The sequence below is a fragment of the Humulus lupulus genome, chromosome 4 (assembly GCF_963169125.1).
Source record: "Humulus lupulus chromosome 4, drHumLupu1.1, whole genome shotgun sequence".
NCBI classification, from domain to species: Eukaryota; Viridiplantae; Streptophyta; class Magnoliopsida; order Rosales; family Cannabaceae; genus Humulus; species Humulus lupulus.
This window is the reverse complement of record NC_084796.1, coordinates 31910772-31931129: the sequence shown is the minus strand read 5'-3', so window position 1 is coordinate 31931129 and position 20358 is coordinate 31910772. Positions and strand designations below refer to the sequence as shown.

Genomic DNA, 20358 nt, shown 5'->3' with positions numbered 1-20358 from the left:
AGTGAAAGAGTAGCATCAGTTCCTGATATTAATAGTGGATAGCATATTTTTTAATGATAAGTCCCCAAGCATAGAAACTTAGATTTCCTTTCATAATTTGGTTTATGAGAATTGTTCCTTATTTGACACGTGGGAATTTTCAACATAAAAAAAAGGCGATTATGTGGACCAAATTTATTCGTGTATTTAAATGTGAATTCTTATAATTAATATTATTGTGATTAGTAACAATGAATAGGCCATGAGAAGAAGCTCGGATGAAGGGAGGTCCTGACCTCGCCCAACCTTTCATTGGGTTGATCGAACCAGACCTTTAAAGGGTCGGAAAAGGTCAATCTTGCCAAAACATACTTATTCATATCCATTTTTTGATGCCTTTAGGCTGCTAACGAAGACTACTCACTATAAGCATTTCAATTCTTAACTGACTTACCGAGTTATACAAGTGGCACCCAATGGGACTTGGAATAGGACAATGGATTAATGTCACACACTTGTACTTTCTTGTTGTTGATTCTGAAAGGATTCCTAACTTAAGCATTAGACTGCCTTTTTGCATGTTTCCCTGGGAGTTCTCTTATATTCAATACTGTGAACACTTGGTGATTCAATCATTGTAGTCATTTCATTGATTCAGTCAGTAATTTCATTTTATGTTACCCTTAACCTACATATGGCATATGGAATGATATCACTCGGCAAGATTTTTGATCGAACAAAGCATATATGCCTTTGCCATTGTTTGCCCATTGCTAAACTAACTGAGATGAGATCTCAAATACCTTTACAAGGACTTAAACTTTGGACCACTCGCATATTCAGGGACTTAAACTAAACTAAACAACACCTTGCCAAGGGGTAAAAATCACATTTATTATCATAAAATATATATAAAAATGTGATATTAAACAAAAGAACATCTGTTTCTCTATAAGTTCTTTATCTGTACAAAGGAAAATTGCATGTTGAAGTACAACATACTTCTACTTGTGTATACTGTGAAAGCAGCCGGCTTAGAATGTCATCTGTCAGAAGCCTCATTTCTGATATTTACATTAGCTGATAACTAGACAAAACAAGAGAAAAAGGGAACTGGTGGGTATCATTTTTGCTTCATATCTACCTAAGAACATGTTAGAAACCGCTTGGCTAATCCATCTATGGATATACATCACTGGTCTGGTCTAACAAATGAAAGAATTAAATGGAATCATACACCCTTTTCTGGCTTAATTGTTTCCATTTCTTGTAATTCGGCCAATAACCGAGAGTACTCATTGCTAACCTCTTTTATTTGGCTTTTGAGTTGTGTCACCTGCACAGCAACAAGAATGAATATTCGTTAAACAAGTTTAAAAAGTAGTTTTTTAATTGCATTTCATGTCAAAACTGTGTCCAAATCCAATGCCTACTTAAATTCCATGCTTAAGGATCAAAGCAAAGATTTTTGAAATGGTGTCTAAAAAGATCCAAGGCATGTATTCCAAGAAAAAGCTTTTCACGCATTATATTTATAGCAATGCAGGATTGACAAGACCCGTTAAATCAAAGCATAGACATTTAAAATACACAACAAATTTCTTAATATTGCAAGTACCTTAAAGTGAAGTTCTTCCTCCTCTTTCTCAAATTCCAAGCATCTGAAAGAGACAAAAATATTATATTACTTTCCTAAGGACTCAATTCAAAAAAGATTTTAATTGATAAAATAACAAAAATGGGCTGATCAGGGCCAGGTAGAAAGAAAATAGCCATATACTCACTTGGCAAGCAATTTTTTGTTTTCCTGCATCAAGGTTGCCGCCGCCTCTTGATCTTTCAACTGATCTCTACTAGTAGTTAAATTCTACATGAAAATGCAACGGAAGAAAGATCATAGAGGATTAGTTAGAGCACATGGAAGCAGATGTATTCATCACATCGAAGAATTTGAAGTGCTATTTAATAGATTGTGTGGACACACCAAAAGGATGGATTTCATGAAAGTCCCTACAAAAGTTGCATATACAGACCACACTGGCTAAAAGGTACCATGGAATACTTAGAGCACTCCCAATTTTTTTTTTTAAAAAGAAAACGTAACTTTGTATGTATTCAATCGAATAAAATACAAAGGAATAGGATCATGTTCCTGTTAATCTCAAAGAGGAAAAACATGAAACCTGAAAACAGCAACATTACAGTAGAAATTGCTTGCAATAAAACAGAATTGGAACGAAGCAACATTATAAAAAATTTGTTCCACTCTCTGCTTAAATCCAGAATAGATAGTCCCTCAAAACCTTTAGTTTTGCATACCCAATGGTTATATAAAATAGACTTTTTTCTTCAAAATATAAAGAAATAGTCTTACAAGAGGACTCTATCAGATATTGTATTTTACAAATATTTTGCATTTTGCTACAATTTTTCTTTTACAATACATAATGCCATTCAAGATTGTAAATATATATATATATATATCTTTCTTTTCTCATTGTACTCAATTTTCTTCATTATTTCATAGTTAAAAATGAATAAAAAAATATATTAAAAATCATAACATTTAAATAATATGAAGAAAAAACAGATAAGCTGATGGAAGGTATATTGTAAAAGACAGTATGTCAAATAGAAAAATGAATTTTAGTGATGTATTTTAAAGGATAGGATAAAAAATTCATTGAGAGTGCTCTTACATTTACTCCACCAACAGCCTGCTTTTTCAACCTATGAATTTCTCCAAATGACCATTGCTCCTTTCTTTTCATTTGTAAGCCTACATTTAACAAAAGTAACACATGTTGTGAAGCCATATCATAAAATCAATGGTGATTAAGATCTTAATTCAACTACTAACTCTGTTCATGCTGGCTTTCAAAGTTCGGAAGTGATTGTCCAGATCTTCCAAGCGATTCTTGTGCAATACCAACATCAGAGAAATTGTGACAGCTTGAAGGCGGTTGGGTTTTCTTAACAGGGTAATTTATCTTGACCTGATACCCAATATAACCACAGTGGTGATCCCTGTGAAAGATCAAATTTGTAAGTTTAATATTTTAATTAATTTCAAGGAATCACAAATGAAAAATGAGTACTCAGTAGGAATTAGGAAATAAGGATGCTTGTGCAAACACCAAATGGCAATACATTGCAATGAATATAATGCACTAAAGACTCTTCCAAGGAGGGTCAAAATGAAAATGAAACAATGGATCACTTATTTGTGCATTGTTCAGTTTCTTTGAAGTTTTGGTATAAAGTTCTCAAGGAGTTCAAGTTTTCTTGGTGTCTTCTGGCTAGGTGTCAAGAAGTATGGCTGTTTCAGATTAAAGGAAATCAGCTGAAGCAGAAGTTATGGAGAACGATAGCAGCTGCTGTTTTTAGGGTATTATGGATAGAGAGAAACAACAAGATTTTTTATGACAAGGATAATGATGCAAACCCACTTTGGGAAATTGTTAAGCACAAAATGGCCTTACGGCTGCGGTGTAAGAATTTTGTGCATATTCCTTTCTCAGCATGGCTGTGAGATTAGAGTTTTCTTATGTAATTCTTATATTTCCCTGTATTTGTGTTTTGTTTTGGTCTGTCTTGATGGTTCTTTCCATTATACTTGTATAATTTTCAAGCAATAATACAAGCAGATCTGTTTCCAAATATATATATGCATGTATATATGTATAGTGCAATACGGATGAATACAAAAGATACTTTCTTCAATAATAATAACTATTATTATGTAATTATTGCATGCATTGTATGCATTGTAAACAATGCTATGTTGTAATTAACTTATTATTTCCATTGTCCATATATCATCATGAATTGTAGCGCACTACATAGCCAAGCAATAGGATGGAGTACTAAAAAGAAAAGGGTAAAACAAGCAAGTCCCAAACCAACACAACAGCACCAAAACAAAATAGACAAGAAGAAGGCAATGGTAGTCTGCAATATTAAATGCAAAGCAGTTAGAGAAGATTGCAAGGTTCTATAGGGACCTGCAAGACCTCTGTTAAGACCTAAATAAGTTCACACAACCTACCAGTACACAAGTTCACAGAATAGAAGACTTACTCTGTATATTGCAAAAACCAGTAGGCAATACAAAGAACCATACACACATACATGGTGGTATTCGAGAGACCCCCACTCTCCCCAAGAGCTACAACTCCAAATCCATACACATACAATTCAAGACCCCCTTTCAATCTCTCTTACAATATTCAAATATACTCATTGGTTCTAGAAAATCTTTCACACTCCCAGTCCTTAATTTATTCCTATTTAATTCTTTATTGGATACCTAACAACCTCTGTTGACAGTTAGAAGAAAATAGGTTTTTAATGTTTTGATCTTTGGGATTCCTGGGAATAGGAATCGGTACCTATTCCTGTATTTAATGTAATTACTTATGTATTTCCTATATATACCTCTAGTCCTAGGTTGTACAGAATATCAGTGAATAGAAATATAGTAAGAAACAGTTTTTTCCTCACCATTTCATCATGGTATCAGAGCTGTAAGGCTCGATTCTGTCCCCCCCTCAGCTTTCCTCCATTTTTTCCGGCGGTTGTCCCTCCTTCCAGTCGCAAACCAGTCCAGCGACACTCCAGGCCTCCGGCGAAGTCATTTGGCACCTGCTCCGGCGCTCAACCTCCAGTCGCTCCTCTCCAGCGTCATCTCTAGCGTCTTGGCCAGTCCATTCCGGCGGCAGTCCAGTCCGGCAGCGCTACAGTCGGACCCCCGTAGCCCTCAGAAGCTCTCGGCTCCACTCTCGGCCCCGTAGCCCTCCAGCAGCCTCTCTCTGTGATGTCGAATAGTGAGGAGGTTACCTCTCAAAATATTGGGCCTCACTCAACCCAGCCCAATGAAGGTAACCCTAACCCCAACTCAGCCCACACTCAGCCAAGTTAGCCCATTGGGTCTATGGGCTCTCTTTATAACCTTGATAGTGGTTCAATTAATATTACAGCCCATAAACTTGATGGCAAAAATTATTTACAATGGGCCCAATCTGTCAAACTTGTTATTTGTGGTCGTGGTAAACTAGGATACATTACTGGTGATCTCCCTGCACCTCTTTTCAATGATCCTGCATACAAGGTATGGCAAGCGAAAAATTCTATTGTACTTGCATGGATAATTAATTCAATGGACTCAAAAATCAGCCGCAGATATCTGTTCTTTAAGACTGCTAAGGAGGTGTGGGACACTGCCCGGAAAATGTATTCTAACCTTGGTAACGCTTCTCAGATTTTCGAAATCCGTACCAAGCTTAAAGAAATCAAGCAAGGTAATCAAACTGTTACCCAATATTTTTCCGACTTACAAGACTTGTGGCAGGAGCTCGATTTGTATCTGGATACCACAACACTATGTGCTAACTGCACTACAATCCAGCGGCAGCAGTTAGAGAAAGAACGAGTCTTTGAATTTCTTCCGGGTTAAACAATAATCTTGATGAAGTTAGAGGTCGTTTGGTAGGTCGTGCCCCATTTCCTGACACTGAAGAAGCCTTCTCTGAGATTAGATGTGAAGAAGCACGTCATCGTGTCATGCTCACTACTCCTGACCTGTAGCCCATTGAAAGCTCAGCTCTCGTATCAAAATCTGGCCCTCCACCACATGGCAGATCCACTCCCGACCCTCGACCTAATCGTAAGGGTGATCGACCTTGGTGTGATCACTGCCAACGTCACGGTCATACTCGATCTACTTGTTGGGTTATCCATGGTAAACCACCCAATTGGACCCCTCGCCGCCAAAATGAAAGAAAGGCCTATCAAACTCAAACTGAGAGTACCAATGATCAGAATAGTGTTGGTACCCCTTCATTCAGTAAGGAACAACTTGCCCACCTATACACTCTTTTGAGTCAATCATCCATAAAACCCAGTTCCGGTCCTGAGACTCATAGTGCATCTGTTGCACACTCTGGTAATTTTTCTTCCACCTCCAACACACCATGGATCATCGATTCGGGCGCCACTGATCACATGACACGTTTACCACATTTGTTTGATACTTATTCTCCATGTTCCACTAAATCTAGTGTCACAATTGCAAACGACACCCATTCTCCTATTGTTGGAATAGGCACTATTAAATTATCTGCTGACCTCATTCTTAAATCAGTACTTTATGTTCCTTCTTTGAAATGCAATTTAATCTCTGTCCAAAAATTAACCAGTGATAATCATTGCTTCGCTAAATTCATGTCAAACTCTTGTCAATTTCAGGATCTATCATCGGGGAGGATGATTGGCAGTGCTAGGGTTCATAACGGACTTTATTTCTTTGAAAGGCAACATCCAGTTAACGAACTCTCTTCTCTACTAGGTTTGGGTTCAAGTTCTATTTCTAATTCTTGTTCAAGTTCATCGTTTGTTTCAAACTCTGTTTCAAAAACAATTATGTTATGGCATTGTCGACTTGGGCATCCAAGTTTTTTATATTTAAAACACTTATTCCCATCGTTTTTTGTAAATAAGAATATTACTGATTTTCATTGTGATATTTGTCAATTTGCCAAGCACACACGAATTTCGTTCCCTCACAAAATATATACACCTTCCAACCCATTCTCTCTAATTCATAGTGACATATGGGGATCTTCCAAGGTCAATACTTCTCATGGTAAGCGATGGTTTATCTCTTTCATTGATGATCACACACGTCTCACTTGGGTCTATCTTCTTAAAAGTAAGTCTGAAACATGCCAAAATTTTCAGAACTTTCATCAAATGATCCAAACACAGTACCAAACATCTATAAGAATACTCCGTACCGACAATGGTACTGAATATTTCAATACCACTCTTGGTCCCTATCTTCTCAAAAATGGGATTGTCCATCAAAGCTCGTGTGTTGATACTCCGCAACAGAATGGAGTTGCTGAACGCAAAAATCGCCATCTCTTAGAAGTAGCTCGTGCTCTTATGTTCACTTTGCATGTCCCTAAACATCTTTGGGGCGATGCTAACCTTACTGCTGCTTATCTCATTAATCGCCTCCCTAGTCGACCCCTTCAGTTCAAAACACCATATTCTGTTCTTCAATCTCTACATCCTCACATCTCTACAAATACTCTACCTGTTAAAGTATTTGGTTGCACTGCTTTTGTGCATGTTCACTCCCACCATCGGAGTAAATTTGATCCTAGAGCCATTAAGACTGCGTTTTTGGGTTACTCTCCTATCCAAAAAGGTTATCGATGTTATTGTCCCATCACCAAAAAAACATTCATCTCATGTGACGTCACATTTTTCGAGGATACTCCTTACTTCACTCCCACATCGCTTCAGGGGGAGTCCAACCATCACCAGCAAGAAGCTCAGTGGTCGTGGGGGTTAGAATTACCCTTAACAACTCTTTTTCCATTTACCTCTTCCACTCCACTTTCTTCTGAACCAGATATCCAGACTCTCCCTCCTGAACAAGAAAATCCACCAACCTCTCCTAAAAACACTGAACCAGAAGAACATCCTCAAGACCAAAACGTACAGAAAGAGATTCGGGTGTATTCCAGGAGAAATAAACAAGTTATGAATCCTCAGCACAGTCAAACGCCCAATCCGGTGATGGAACCGCTTCCCTCAAAAGATCCAGGTATTTTCCAATCTAACAAACAGTCAGATCTAGATATTCCTATTGCATTAAGGAAAGGAACCAGATCATGTACCCAACACCCCATTTCAAAGTTCATTTCTTACTCAAAATTATCATCTCCATTTAAAGCTTTCACCTCGAATCTATCAAATATTGTGATTCCCAAGAATATCGAAGAAGCTCTTGATTCTCCTCAGTGGAAAGCAGCAGAAGAAATAAGAGCACTTAAACATAATGGAACGTGGAAATTAGTAGAGTTACCACCAGACAAGAAGGTAATAGGGTGCAAATGGGTGTTCACCGTCAAATTCAATGCAAATGGATCTATTGAGAGGTACAAAGCTCGGTTAGTTGCCAAGGGGTTTGCTCAAACTTATGGAATTGACTACATGGAAACATTCGCTCCAGTTGCCAAACTCAACACTATCAGAGTTCTTCTCTCACTAGCTGTTAACATGGATTGGGAATTACATCAGCTTGATGTAAAGAATGCGTTCTTGAATGGGGAACTTGAAGAAGAAGTGTATATGAGTCAGCCTCCGGGATTTGAAGAATCTCTCAAGACAACCACAGTTTGCAAACTGAACAAATCTCTCTACGGCTTGAAACAATCTCCCCGAGCATGGTTCAATCGTTTCCTGAAAGTTGTCAAAGGGCTTGGATACATACAAGGCCAGACTGATCACACTCTCTTTGTCAAACACTTAGGAAGTGGAAAAATTGCAGTACTAATCGTATATGTTGATGACATAATTATCACTGGTAATCACATTGAGGAGATAAACTCAATCAAAGAAATGTTGGCAAATGAGTTCGAAGTCAAAGATCTCGGTGCTCTCAAATATTTTCTGGGTATGGAATTTGCTAGAAGTAAAAAAGGTATTTCCGTGTCCCAGAGAAAATACACTCTAGATCTTCTAAAGGAGACAGGAATGCTCGGAAGCAGACCCAGCAAAACTCCAATTGAGCTCAGAGACAAAAAGAAAATGTTTGAAAGAAGTCCAGTTGACAAGGGGAAGTACCAACAGCTGGTAGGAAAACTCATCTACCTCTCACATACTAGACCCGACATTGCTTTTGCAGTGAGTCTAGTCAGTCAATACATGCATGATCCGTGTCAAGGACATCTCAATGTAGTGTATCAAATTCTGAGATATCTCAAGCAAACTCCAGGAAAGGGTCTTTTTTTCAGGAAGACAACTGAGAGAAAGGTTAAAGTGTTCACAGATGCAAACTGGGCTGGTTTAATTGATGATAGAAAGTCTATATCTGGATATTGCACAATGGTATGGGGGAATGTAACCACATGGCGAGTATAGAGCCATGGCTCATGGAGTGTGTGAAGCTATATGGATCAAACATCTACTAGAAGAATTGAAAATTAAATATGAAGCCCCTATTCAGCTCTACTGTGATAACCAATCTACTATCAGCATTGCACATAACCCTATACATCATGACAGAACCAAACACGTGGAAGTTGACCGTCACTTCATCAAAGAAAAAATTGACAGAGTTATCAGCATTAGATATGTGCATACTAATGAACAGCTTGCTGATATTCTCACAAAGGGACTATCTGAACAAATATTTGATTTTCTTGTAAACAAGCTTGGACTCATCAATATCTATAGTCCAGCTTGAGGGGGAGTGTTGACAGTTAGAAGAAAATAGGTTTTTAATGTTTTGATCTTTGGGATTCCTGGGAATAGGAATCGGTACCTATTCCTGTATTTAATGTACAGAATATCAGTGAATAGAAATATAGTAAGAAACAGTTTTTTCCTCACCATTTCATCAACCTCCTAGAGCAAAATCTCCTTTACTACCGTACTAATTCCCTAACTCACCCTTTTCCAATTATATTGGGAACACACTCTTCTAAAATGTCTCTATTCTCAAAGCTAACAAACTCATCGATGCCACCTGTCCTTAGATAAGAAAAGAATCTACCCAAGCATCCACTCCCTTGCAGCCATATAAGCTGCTTATATTACACCTAAGCATAGATAATTTGAATGCCAGGCCTATCAAAGTACTGGAAGGACAATAAAACCTTTCACACATAACATAATACAAAAGTGATTTAAAAGCTCACCAGTATTCCCAGGTCATGTCCTTTAGACGAACTTCAAGTTTCTGAAAAAGAGAACTTTTCTCAAAATCTTGTTTGTTATGTGTTGGTTGAATAAAATTTGCTTCTAGCACTCCTGAAATAAATAATAATAATAAATTAGTAACACATTTTCTGCAATCTTAAAATCCAAGAAATCTGATTCAGGTAGCAGGTTCTTACCAACAACTCCCCTTCCTTTACTATATCTATAGCTTATGACCTGCCAAAAAGGCTGTAGGAAAGACAATACTGTAAAGATCTCTTATATGTGCAAATTGCTCTCGAGAAATGATAGCGTAAAATGTTTCATATGAGATTGTACATACAACAAATTAGAAAATAAACCTTTCAAAAAACATTGCAGCGAAATAAGGAAACCTGAAAATACTAATGGATAACTCAGTTACAAGACAAAGGTCCAGAAAGTGTAAATATATGTATAATGTACAAGTACAATAAATTGTACGGCAACACTTGAAGTCAAAATATATGCTTCTATAAAAACTTGGTAAAATTAAAACACATATTTTTGAAGATACAAACACAATACAGAAGAAGAAAATCAAGATAATGAAATGCCCAGCCTCTACAGTATCAAATCAATGCATTGTACGATACCCATGAAATAACTTATACTTGCGAGGTAGTGGAAACATCCCATAGATTTATACTAAATGGAACATATTCATTCATATATCAAGAGCACGGTGTCACACTACAATATTAACTTCTAAAGTAAAAAATACTTACAAGAATTAGGCGATTTCTATGGTAGACACAGAAGCCATGGATACTGACATCCGGAGCCTCTTTAAGAAACCCAATAGTTGTAATAACTTGACCCTGAATAATGGGCAAACAGTTCAAGTTAAACCAGAGAGCTGCAAGTTCAACACCACTAAATCTATACCAACAAAACTTTACTAATTGCATCCTGGGAATAAGAGTTCATGTAACCTTGAAACTTGATGAAGATAACTAAAAAAACATAGTAAAACCAACCTCCACAGTTCCTGAGCTATGAGGTCTATACAGGATAAATTCTGGAAATTTGAGATCATTTGCAATGTTGTGTTGTACCACAACTGCCCCTCTAAGTATTATTCTGAAACTTTCTGGTATTCGAAAGTATAAGATGGACAGGTAGACCTGAAGGCACAAGAATACTACAGTTAAAATTTTGATTTCTGATTGTCCTATTTGTTTGGAAGTTTTTCTACCATCGACTTACACGAAGAGAATATTGGAACCGGTTGCCTATGTGCTGTTCATTTATTGACATCAAAGTAGGGATTGTTTCAATTTTTCTAGTATCCCCACTAATACAAACATCCTGCAATGCAACAATCAACATATAAGGCCACTAAATAAGTAAAGATACATTTTGTAAGAGAGGAAAATAAAGAGAGACAAAACAAGTTACCTGAGGATCTGTATTGAAGTCTAGCTCAGTAACTCCATCATCATTAAACCATAAGTTGTAGACAATAACTTTTGTGCCGTGAGACCCAATGTCATTAAACTGTCATAAAATTGAAAGCTGATATAAAAGTGAGGCTAGAAAGGAAAATGTTAAACACATCACTTTGCAGTAAACATTGTCAGTATTGTATGACAATCTGTAAGACAATTTGGTTAGAAGGAAAAAAGAGGATTTTTTTAAGATAATATGCGAGAAGATTTAAACTATTAATGGGATATAATTAAGTTTTAGGTACCTTTGTGGGTAGTGAATATACAAAAGGTTATAAAAGCATTTTGTTTTCTAACTTGCTTAAAGATTGTGATTGTACATCATAATATATTTATAATCATAGTCTAGTCACATGCACAAACATGACTTGTTAAAATTATGTGCTACCCATTGAAGGTATACAGTACACATTCAAATAACCAATGAAAAAAAAACCTGAGATATTCAGGATAATGCCTCTTCATACGGTAAAAGAAATCATCAATGTCACTTACTGAAAAACGAAAAAGAATTGCAAAACAAACTTAATTTATATATTTGTACAGGTGGGTGTGTATTTAAAAAGGATCGAGCAAGTTATCAGAATAGACACGATTATGGAAAAGCTTACTTGCTTTAGAAGCTTTGCTTCTGTGGCATAAGGAGACCACTGTAACAATATCAAAAGATTAGACATAAAATTCTCTCTACCATGCAAGAAGTCCAACGTGCCATTTGATGTATTATACTTATAATGAACCTGCAATTATTAAATACATGAATCAAACAGCACACAACCAAAATCCATAAGACACGTGAAACTACAAAACAGTAAACCCTCAATTGCTGACTTTCTCCACAACAAAGTACCAACATTTGAATTCATAAAGCTACTAACACATTAAATGAGATGAACAAGAATTCATAGAAGTAAAGAGGCCTACTAAATGTCATATTAGGCAATGAAGCTCACCATAGGTACAACTATCCTGTCACAGCCTGTTGTTCTTAAAAATGTATAAGAGAGAAGCCCTATGCTTTGAGTCAATATCCTGCCCATAGAAATAAGACCTACGCATATTATTCTTCATATGACCAAAAATGTAAATACACTTAATAAGTTGCTGGATGTTAGTTTAAACTAAATGTCAAAGTTTTAGGATACCTAAATTTAACTTTCAGAAGGGAAAGAACATAAATTTTAGATTACAAAATATCAGACACATCTGCTACACTATATTCATACAATCATAACTCACAGACTACAAAATCAATAATAAAAAAGTGGGACACTACATCATTAACTGAAAAGAAGAATATCCACTTGAATAGAAGGTAGAGATATGCTTTGTTACAAATTAAGGCCATGGTTGGTAGAAGGTAAGGAGATATACTGTCCAATTACAAAACTTGGAAATTTAATAACATTAAATTTGACAAACCCATTATTCATGTGGCGACTGAAGACGATAACATCTGCACCAAGTCTCATTGTACTAGTCTTGAAGCCATTTCCATCTGAAAAGCTTATATAGGTTAATTAATTTAAATAACATACAAAAATAAAAATAAAATAAACAAGGCTAGAATTTGTACATTGTCCAATTGCTGATTTTGACTTATTTACTGAAAAGCCAAAACTCATACATTGCCGCATAGCCTCAGGGCCCATTCCACCACCATCATCTGATTAAAATACATATAGTTTTAGAAACATTGAGTTGGGAGACACATAATTATGAATAAAAACAAGGCAATGCCTCCAAACTACATTTTATTGTTAGATGAAGATTGTACACAATACCTTGAATTAACAAGGCTGGATTTCCATTTCTTGGATTCAAGATTTTATCTACAGCTACAAAAGTGGCCCCATTTCGGATCTATCCAAGTTTTTAGAACAAAAAGAGAGTGAAGTTTACAAAACTGTCTGACAAGTTGAAACTACACAACATTATCATTAGAGAAAAAGTTTCATACTTAAGAACTTCGTTATTAATTAAAAGTAAAAAAGGGTGAGACTAAATGGTAGCATAGTTAATATGTTTCAAATTCAGCTTCTAAGAGAAATAAGCAAAAGAGCCACCTGACTAAACTCCTGTGAAAACAACAACTCCTTTCATATAATAAGCCTAAAGGAACTACACAATCTTGAACTTTCTAGAAATATAAAATGTGCCATTCCAGCTCATACACTAATTTTAATTTTGTTTTTCTCTCAAATTTATGGTCTATGTCCATTGATTCATTCATTGAAAAAAAACTCAAAGGGTCAATGTTAAGAAAAGACAAGTTAAACAATTAAGGTTTACCTCATCAATTGCATTGTCAAGCAGTTCTGCTATGGCTGAAAACACAGATTAAATTCAAGTGAAGATGACTTCCATTACCCGCTATAAGAAGTAGCATTTTTATGAATGAAAACAAGATTATTTGATAGAAGCAACATATAAACAGTATGAACATACCACCAAATGCCCACTTATGTGAAGTGGCATTGGAATGAAGAAACATAGGGTGGACTTGTAGATAGTTTTTTCCATCTGCAATCCACAAAGTAAATGTATAGATACGTAAGCATTGACAATCATGTACAATAATTATTATACAACTTCAAAGTTTAATCAACCATCCAAATTATGTCATCATAGGATTTCAATGAAATTTATGCTTTTCAAAAAACTACAAAAATTATCATACTTTTTCATCATAATATGTTTGAATACACACATATTTTGCTCATTTTACATTGCAAGCACTATAAGAGGTCACAAATGCTAAATCCAAATTTAACTTTATTAAAAGAACCATACAAAAGGCTTGCATTGAGTTAGCAAAGAGAACGCTAATCATTTCTTTGTATAGACATCTAAAGAACTTGGGTTTTCCAATTGTGATCCCACAATCTTGTGATGTGGTGTTTAACAACAAACTCCACTCAGAGTGAAGAGATAGTAGAAAATTATGGCAGGGTGAAATGTAAAGTATTTAGAGTTTGACTAGGGTTTTTTCTTTAGTCTACTTTCTCTAATACAAACAACTATCTCCACTAATTCTTAACAAAAAAACAAAAAAGTTAGTAAGCATATGAGTCAACTATAAAATTTAGGCAAATTTGTCCTCAATTGCTTGATGATTAGGTTGTGTCATGGTTGCATAAGTTCTTTAAGAATTTGTTAGGATACCATATCCACCAAGTATGGGACTAGTTAGTGACCCTCTTCTTATTGGCTAGTTCTTTAAGAATGAGTTCTACCCAAATAGTTGTAACAAATGGTATCAGAGCCAACACCCTCTAAGAGAATCCACGTCGTGAAAAAAGGCGACCTAACAGAAGCTTAGAGTGGGCTAGCATAGAGTGTCACTATAGAGTGGGACACCATTTAGGGGTTGATGTAGAGTGAGTCACCACAGAGTGGGTTGTCGCATAGTGGGTGGCCATAAAGTGGGTTTCCATGGAAGTCAACTTTAAAGAGGGTGTATCATTAGTATCTCACATTGACTAAGTATGAGATGAGTTGGTGGTTTATAACCACTTGAAGAATCTTCTCATAGGTCTTTTGAGAGAAAATTCTACCCTAGTAGGTGTCACATATAGATAGTCACCTTCGAGGAAAGCTTGATCTTAAAGAACTTAAATGCATTTTCCTAATATACTCCTCCACTCAATAAGGTTGTGTGACAATGGATATTACCTAATAGGGCATTCAACCCATACAACCTAATGGTTACCCCTTCACCATAATAAACTTAACAAGAAAGGTTTAAAAAAAAGAGGAATAGAAGATTGACTAACTTACACCCCTCGATCATCAAATCTAAGAATGGTAATGAAAATCTAAACAAACTTTCTATAAAGGATCTGAATTTACAAATTATTGTTAGAAATGAGGTGAGAATATGTACTCATCATATCCTATTTCTTATTTTGTATCCTTCACCAGAATTTTTGGCATTTATTATTCAATTGACCTCAAAATTAGTCTTAACTTCAATCCAAGAAGATATACTAGAATTTATGGAGAGTTGTCATAAAGAAATGAAGGTCCTTAGGAGAAAAGAAAACCTAGGAAGTGGTGAATATATGTGATTGGAATAAAAGAGAGGTGCAAATGGATTTTCACTATCATATAAAAAAAATGGATCAATAAAAAGATACAAAACACGTCTAGCGGTGAAATGATACACTATAACATGTGGTGTTGATTATTAAAAGATATTTGTTTCAATAGCTTAAAATGAACACAATTAGCACTCTCCTATAACATGCAACATACCTAGACTGCTCAAGGCACCAATTTGATGTCAAGAATGCATTTCTACATGAATGCCTTGAAGAATTAGTTTATATAAATTTGCCTTTGCCTTCAAGGCATAATGAGATCATTCCTACATCAAAGGTATGCAAATTGAGAAAGTCTCTATATGGACTATAACAATCTACAAAAAGCTTAGCTTGAGAGATTTACAAAGTCCAAAAAAGGGACTAACTAGAGCCATGGTGACCACACCTTGCTTATCAAGCACTCTTATAGGGGAAAGAGAACATTAATTTGTGTGGATGACATTGATAACCTAGAGGTGATAATTGAATTATATGACATAATTTGCTAGATAGTGCGAGATCAAAGAGAGAAAGTAAGCTAAGATACTTTCTCAAGATAGAAGTGGCAAAAACAAAAACGAAGGATAACTATCATATTAAAAGTATGTTTAGGAATTACTAATGACACACGAATGTTGATAAACACATAATCACAACTATTGAACTCAATCACAAATTGTAAAACTCAAAAGAAAAGTAACATGTTAATACACGACTACACAGAAGATTTGAGGATAACTTATACATCTATCACATCCACTATATAGAGCTAATTTATGCATATGTTGTGACTCTAGTGTAGTGAGCTATTTTATACATTCACTCTAAACTCTATATCTAAATTTCTGATCATCTTTCTAAATGGTGAAATAATATTTATTCATTTATTAAAATTTTAATCTAAATATATACGGTAAAAATTTATATTCATAAAAAATTCAACTAATTATAACACTTAAGGTCTTGTGGCACTTCTTTTGAGAGTAACTACATAAGACTTGAAATATAACATGCATATCCTAACAAAATGGAGTAGTAGATAGTGAAATACTTTGAACTGGGATTTTGGAACCAAGAGCATCGTTGTAGTTCCCAGCTTTCCAAAATTGTCGACAAATTGGAGCTGGAGACATAGATAATGTCGACAAAAGACATGCATCTTCCACTGGAGATTGCCCTTGATCCAATATACTATGACTAGTACTTGAAGCATATAGGCCCTCACTCTCTTCATTTTCATGTCTTGAGGATATGCACATTTGATCCTTTGAAAATTGGACTTTACTATTCTTGTTTGGTTGCAATGTACTTCCGACCAAATTTGGCTCTAACTTAATAGGTTTTACGTCCAACTCTCGCGGTTCATCATCACTAGATAAGTCCACAACGTCTACTATTGTCATCCTGAACGCTAGAGAAGTGAAAGATGTACACAATAAAGTAAACAAGTTGACCATAAAAGGGAGAATATCAACTAAAGAAGGAGAAAAAAAAATGCATCAACATGACCAAACAACATAAAAATTCATATTTAATGAGATAGACATATCAATGATAAGGATTGAAAATGAATTACCCCACCAATTCAACAAACCTTGCTAGAAGTTGATGATGCAAAATAACTTAAATTTGGACATTCACTAGAGATTTATTCTAGTGAAGATTTATATAGTTTTAAAGTAAAGATAAAGTTCCCCATAAACATATATAAGCTTAGTAAATTAAGATTTTATTTCTAAGAAAAGAAGAAAAACAACAAAAGCTTAGTGATAACATTCATATAATTGATTTAAAGTTTCAAATTTGTCCAATATCAACTACTACATTATTTTTAGAAATGAGACTACTTTAATTGAATAGGGTGAGAGGCAACGTCAACAATTATCAAAACCTAAATAGTTCTTCGTTACACACTTCACCTTCTCCAACAATGTTGAAACTAGCTGTGCATAGTGACAAATAATTGTGATTCAAACCCACACCAATGTTTTCATTGTCTAAAGGTCTAGCGCCCTTTTCCACCTTAGAATGCTCACCTTTAGTCTTCCTTTAGGAGAATAAGACCAGCCAACTTACTTCGTCTTGACCTATAAAACTTTAACTATCACAAATCTCTTTTTAAGACCCTTCTTGTATCATTTGTACCCTCTATCTTGGTGTGGTATTTTCCACTTTAGACATACGACTAGCAAAATGATTCAAACCCCAGACTTCATCAATCTTAAATTTTGCATAAGCTAAACAAAAGTTTGACCATTTGAGATACTTTTTTTTTTGGTATTATTGATGCTATTTTTCACCTTTTTTGGTATTGGTATTATTGATACAATCTTTTTGTATTTTTTTTAATGTTCTCTAGTCTCAAAACTTAAGAAATAAACTCTAACAATGACTTGTAATATTAATAAAAATTTAAAACATTTTTATAGAGGAATAAATAATGGTGGAAAAGAGAGGAAATGTATAATTTGGAGACAAAAAAAATTGTAGAGTATATTAAGAAATGATAAAAAAAAAAAAACAAAGGTCAAAAGGTGCCCCTAATTTTTTTTGACATTGGGTGATGGGGATTTAAACTTGGGACTTCTTTGTGAAAAGAGGTGTAGTACGACTAGACTATGTCTATAACCACAGTATTATTACCTTCTAAGTTACTCCTTTGTCAATAAAATTTTATAATCAAATCCCAACTATAAAACAATATTAATTTAATTTAATTACTTAACTTTTATCTAATATTTTAGAAAATAACTCGGGTAAAAGTTATAACTATAAAGTAAGTGCAAAAATATTTTAAATTTTGGTAATTTTAAAAATAATTTTGCCCTTAATAGATATTTTTTTAATGTCACCTTACAAAATAACAAAATAGTATTTTTTGATAATTTTTTTACAAAATAACCTTCATACAAGGTATGAGTATACCATGAAACAATTGAGTGAAATGCTATTTTACAAAAAATTATATACAAAAAAAGAAACCATTGTGCAAAATGACAATTGAAAAATGACTTTGTCAAATATTCCCTAAATTCAATTATCTTTATCATTGTTACACCATCCTAAAAAAAATCCTAAAATCAAATTGAGAAAGTAAAACTTTTTAACTCAATTAAATACAAATATTTAAGGTATTTATATTTAAAATAAAATTTGGTAAAACATGTATTTTGTTTATAATTTATTTATAAATAAAACACACTAAATTTACCATTTTTTTTAAAAAAAAACTTCAGAATTGACCAAAGAGGAGAGAAGATGAAATATAGATGTGGTGGCTCTCCTTCTACAAGAAGAAAACGTCACCCAGTACGGATAGTATCAAATTAAAACTAAACTTTAATTAATATATATAAAAGAAAGAAAAAAAATCATAAATTCGAAAATTTAGGAAAGAGAACCTGTAAAAGAGATCGGTGGTTCTCTACCTTCTGAGATGCAAGAGATTCCAAGAAAATTTTCCAAACACAACTGCAGACTTGTCAAGAAACCAGTCAGAAATCCATGCAAGGATTTTTTTTTTTTTTATTTTCTTCACTCTCACTGTGTAGATCAGCTGTTGCTAAAACCTAATAAAATCAAAAAATTCCATAAAGGTAAAGCTTGCAATTTAGGACCTAAATAGGTGGAGAAGATGAAAGAACTTACCTTATTTATAGATGAGAAGTGGAATTGACAGCCAACATTAAATCAAAATCAATAAAAGCAATGAGATCCAATTTTAAAGATTTTGTAAGTAACTGAATATTGAAAAATTGTAGAACCAAATAATTCTATGGTTGACATAAAATTATGAGATATGTTTGAATGGAAGGATAGAGAAGAGGAAGATAGATTGAGGAAGGGTGGAGAGAGGGAGATTAAAAATAGAGGAATGGAAAGGAGATTGATACTCTTTTATATGGTTTTGTGAGAAAGGAAAGAGAATATAGATTATTTTATAGAGTGACTTGGTTATAAAATTATTATTTTACTCTTTATATTATTAATTATATTTTATATTTATTTTTTGTTCAATTATACAAATATATATTTTAAAAGTTGTTTGAAAAAATATATAATTATTTAAATCAGAGTTTTTAATAAGGAATTTATTTATTTGGTATTATGTATTTTTGTAAAGTATTATTTTGGTACCATTTATTTTCAATAATACTCATATGGTATTATGTATTTTAAAATTATATATATTTGGTACCATAGACTCAAATTTGATAGATAAAATTTTGTTGACTAAACTGTCGTCAGTTATATGTAATTAAGTAATAAATTTTAAATTTAGAACTCATATAATTAATTGATTAAATTGATAAATTTTTATAAATTAAATTTGAGTTTAGGGTACAAAAAATATACGATTTTAAAATACAGGTACTAAATATGTACGATTTCAAAATACAGGACACCAAATGAGCATTATTGTAAACACATGGTACCAAAATGATACTTTGCAAAAATATAGGGTACCAAATGATTACTTACCCTACATAAAATGTACAAATCTACAAATTAAGAAATTGTAATAGAAAAATAGTGTTTAAAGCATGATTTTATGTTATTAATGAGACTAAAGAGAAAGAGACTTGAGTAGTCAAGTATTGGACCAAAATGTCATATAATTTTAATTGGGGATTTTTATAAAATCAAGAAAGTTAGCTAAATGACTTATTTGAAAAGAATTTTAATATTTTGGGTCCAAATATAATTTTAAAAAAAAGCTCTAGCCTTATTTTTCCAGTAGCCTCTCTCTTTCCTCAAAATTTTCTTTCCTTTCTCTCTTCTTCTCTTCCTCTTTCTTTCCTCTTTGTGTGCTATTGTTGCCAACAACGAATGACCACTTTCCGACCGCCACTTATAGATACGCGCATGACCAAAATGTGCAAAATCCTCTGAACCATCGACTAAGCAGGAATTTAGAACTCACTCGCTAGTTAAGCACCTCAACCGGTCAATTTAAGTTCTCATGTTATGAGCTTCAAAACCCAATAAATTGTCACACTTCTACCTATAGTCGAAACTTAGTTTCGAAGTTTCGGAGTTCGTTTTGAGCTTTAGAAATCATCGTTTAACTTGTTTTGAAACCTCGATCA

General features: G+C 34.1%; 1 protein-coding gene across 9 annotated transcripts; it reads right to left on the bottom strand.

Annotated features, from left to right (window-relative positions):
• Positions 1-854: 854 nt before the first annotated feature.
• On the bottom strand, positions 855-19159 carry LOC133830297 (protein MICRORCHIDIA 6-like). Of its 9 annotated transcripts, none has more exons than XM_062260240.1 (21): positions 18917-19159; positions 18670-18837; positions 16320-16679; positions 13632-13706; positions 13476-13510; positions 12968-13046; positions 12760-12849; positions 12606-12681; positions 12137-12215; positions 11795-11923; positions 11134-11232; positions 10942-11043; positions 10713-10859; positions 10461-10553; positions 9891-9942; positions 9693-9804; positions 2840-3006; positions 2679-2758; positions 1764-1846; positions 1598-1640; positions 855-1315 (listed from the first exon to the last, which is right to left on the bottom strand). In XM_062260240.1, exons 3-21 carry the CDS (start codon positions 16669-16671, stop codon positions 1211-1213), a joined length of 1998 nt encoding a protein of 665 aa, XP_062116224.1. In that variant the 5' UTR covers positions 16672-16679; positions 18670-18837; positions 18917-19159; the 3' UTR covers positions 855-1210. The 9 variants fall into 9 exon arrangements, with proteins under 9 accessions (XP_062116224.1, XP_062116226.1, XP_062116225.1 ...); XM_062260242.1 differs by having other exon boundaries at positions 18697-18837; XM_062260241.1 differs by having other exon boundaries at positions 18670-18739.
• Positions 19160-20358: the final 1199 nt, after the last annotated feature.

Bases quoted from the DNA above. Each gene is read 5' to 3' on its own strand.
- LOC133830297 (XM_062260240.1), bottom strand. From the start codon at position 16,671: ATGACAATAGTAGACGTTGTGGACTTATCTAGTGATGATGAACCGCGA. The intron at 12,850-12,967 runs GTATTGTGTACA...TATTTTAATCAG, and splicing joins TCCAGCCTTGTTAATTCAAG to ATGATGGTGGTGGAATGGGC. The intron at 9,805-9,890 runs GTAAGAACCTGC...TATTTATTTCAG, and splicing joins TAAAGGAAGGGGAGTTGTTG to GAGTGCTAGAAGCAAATTTT.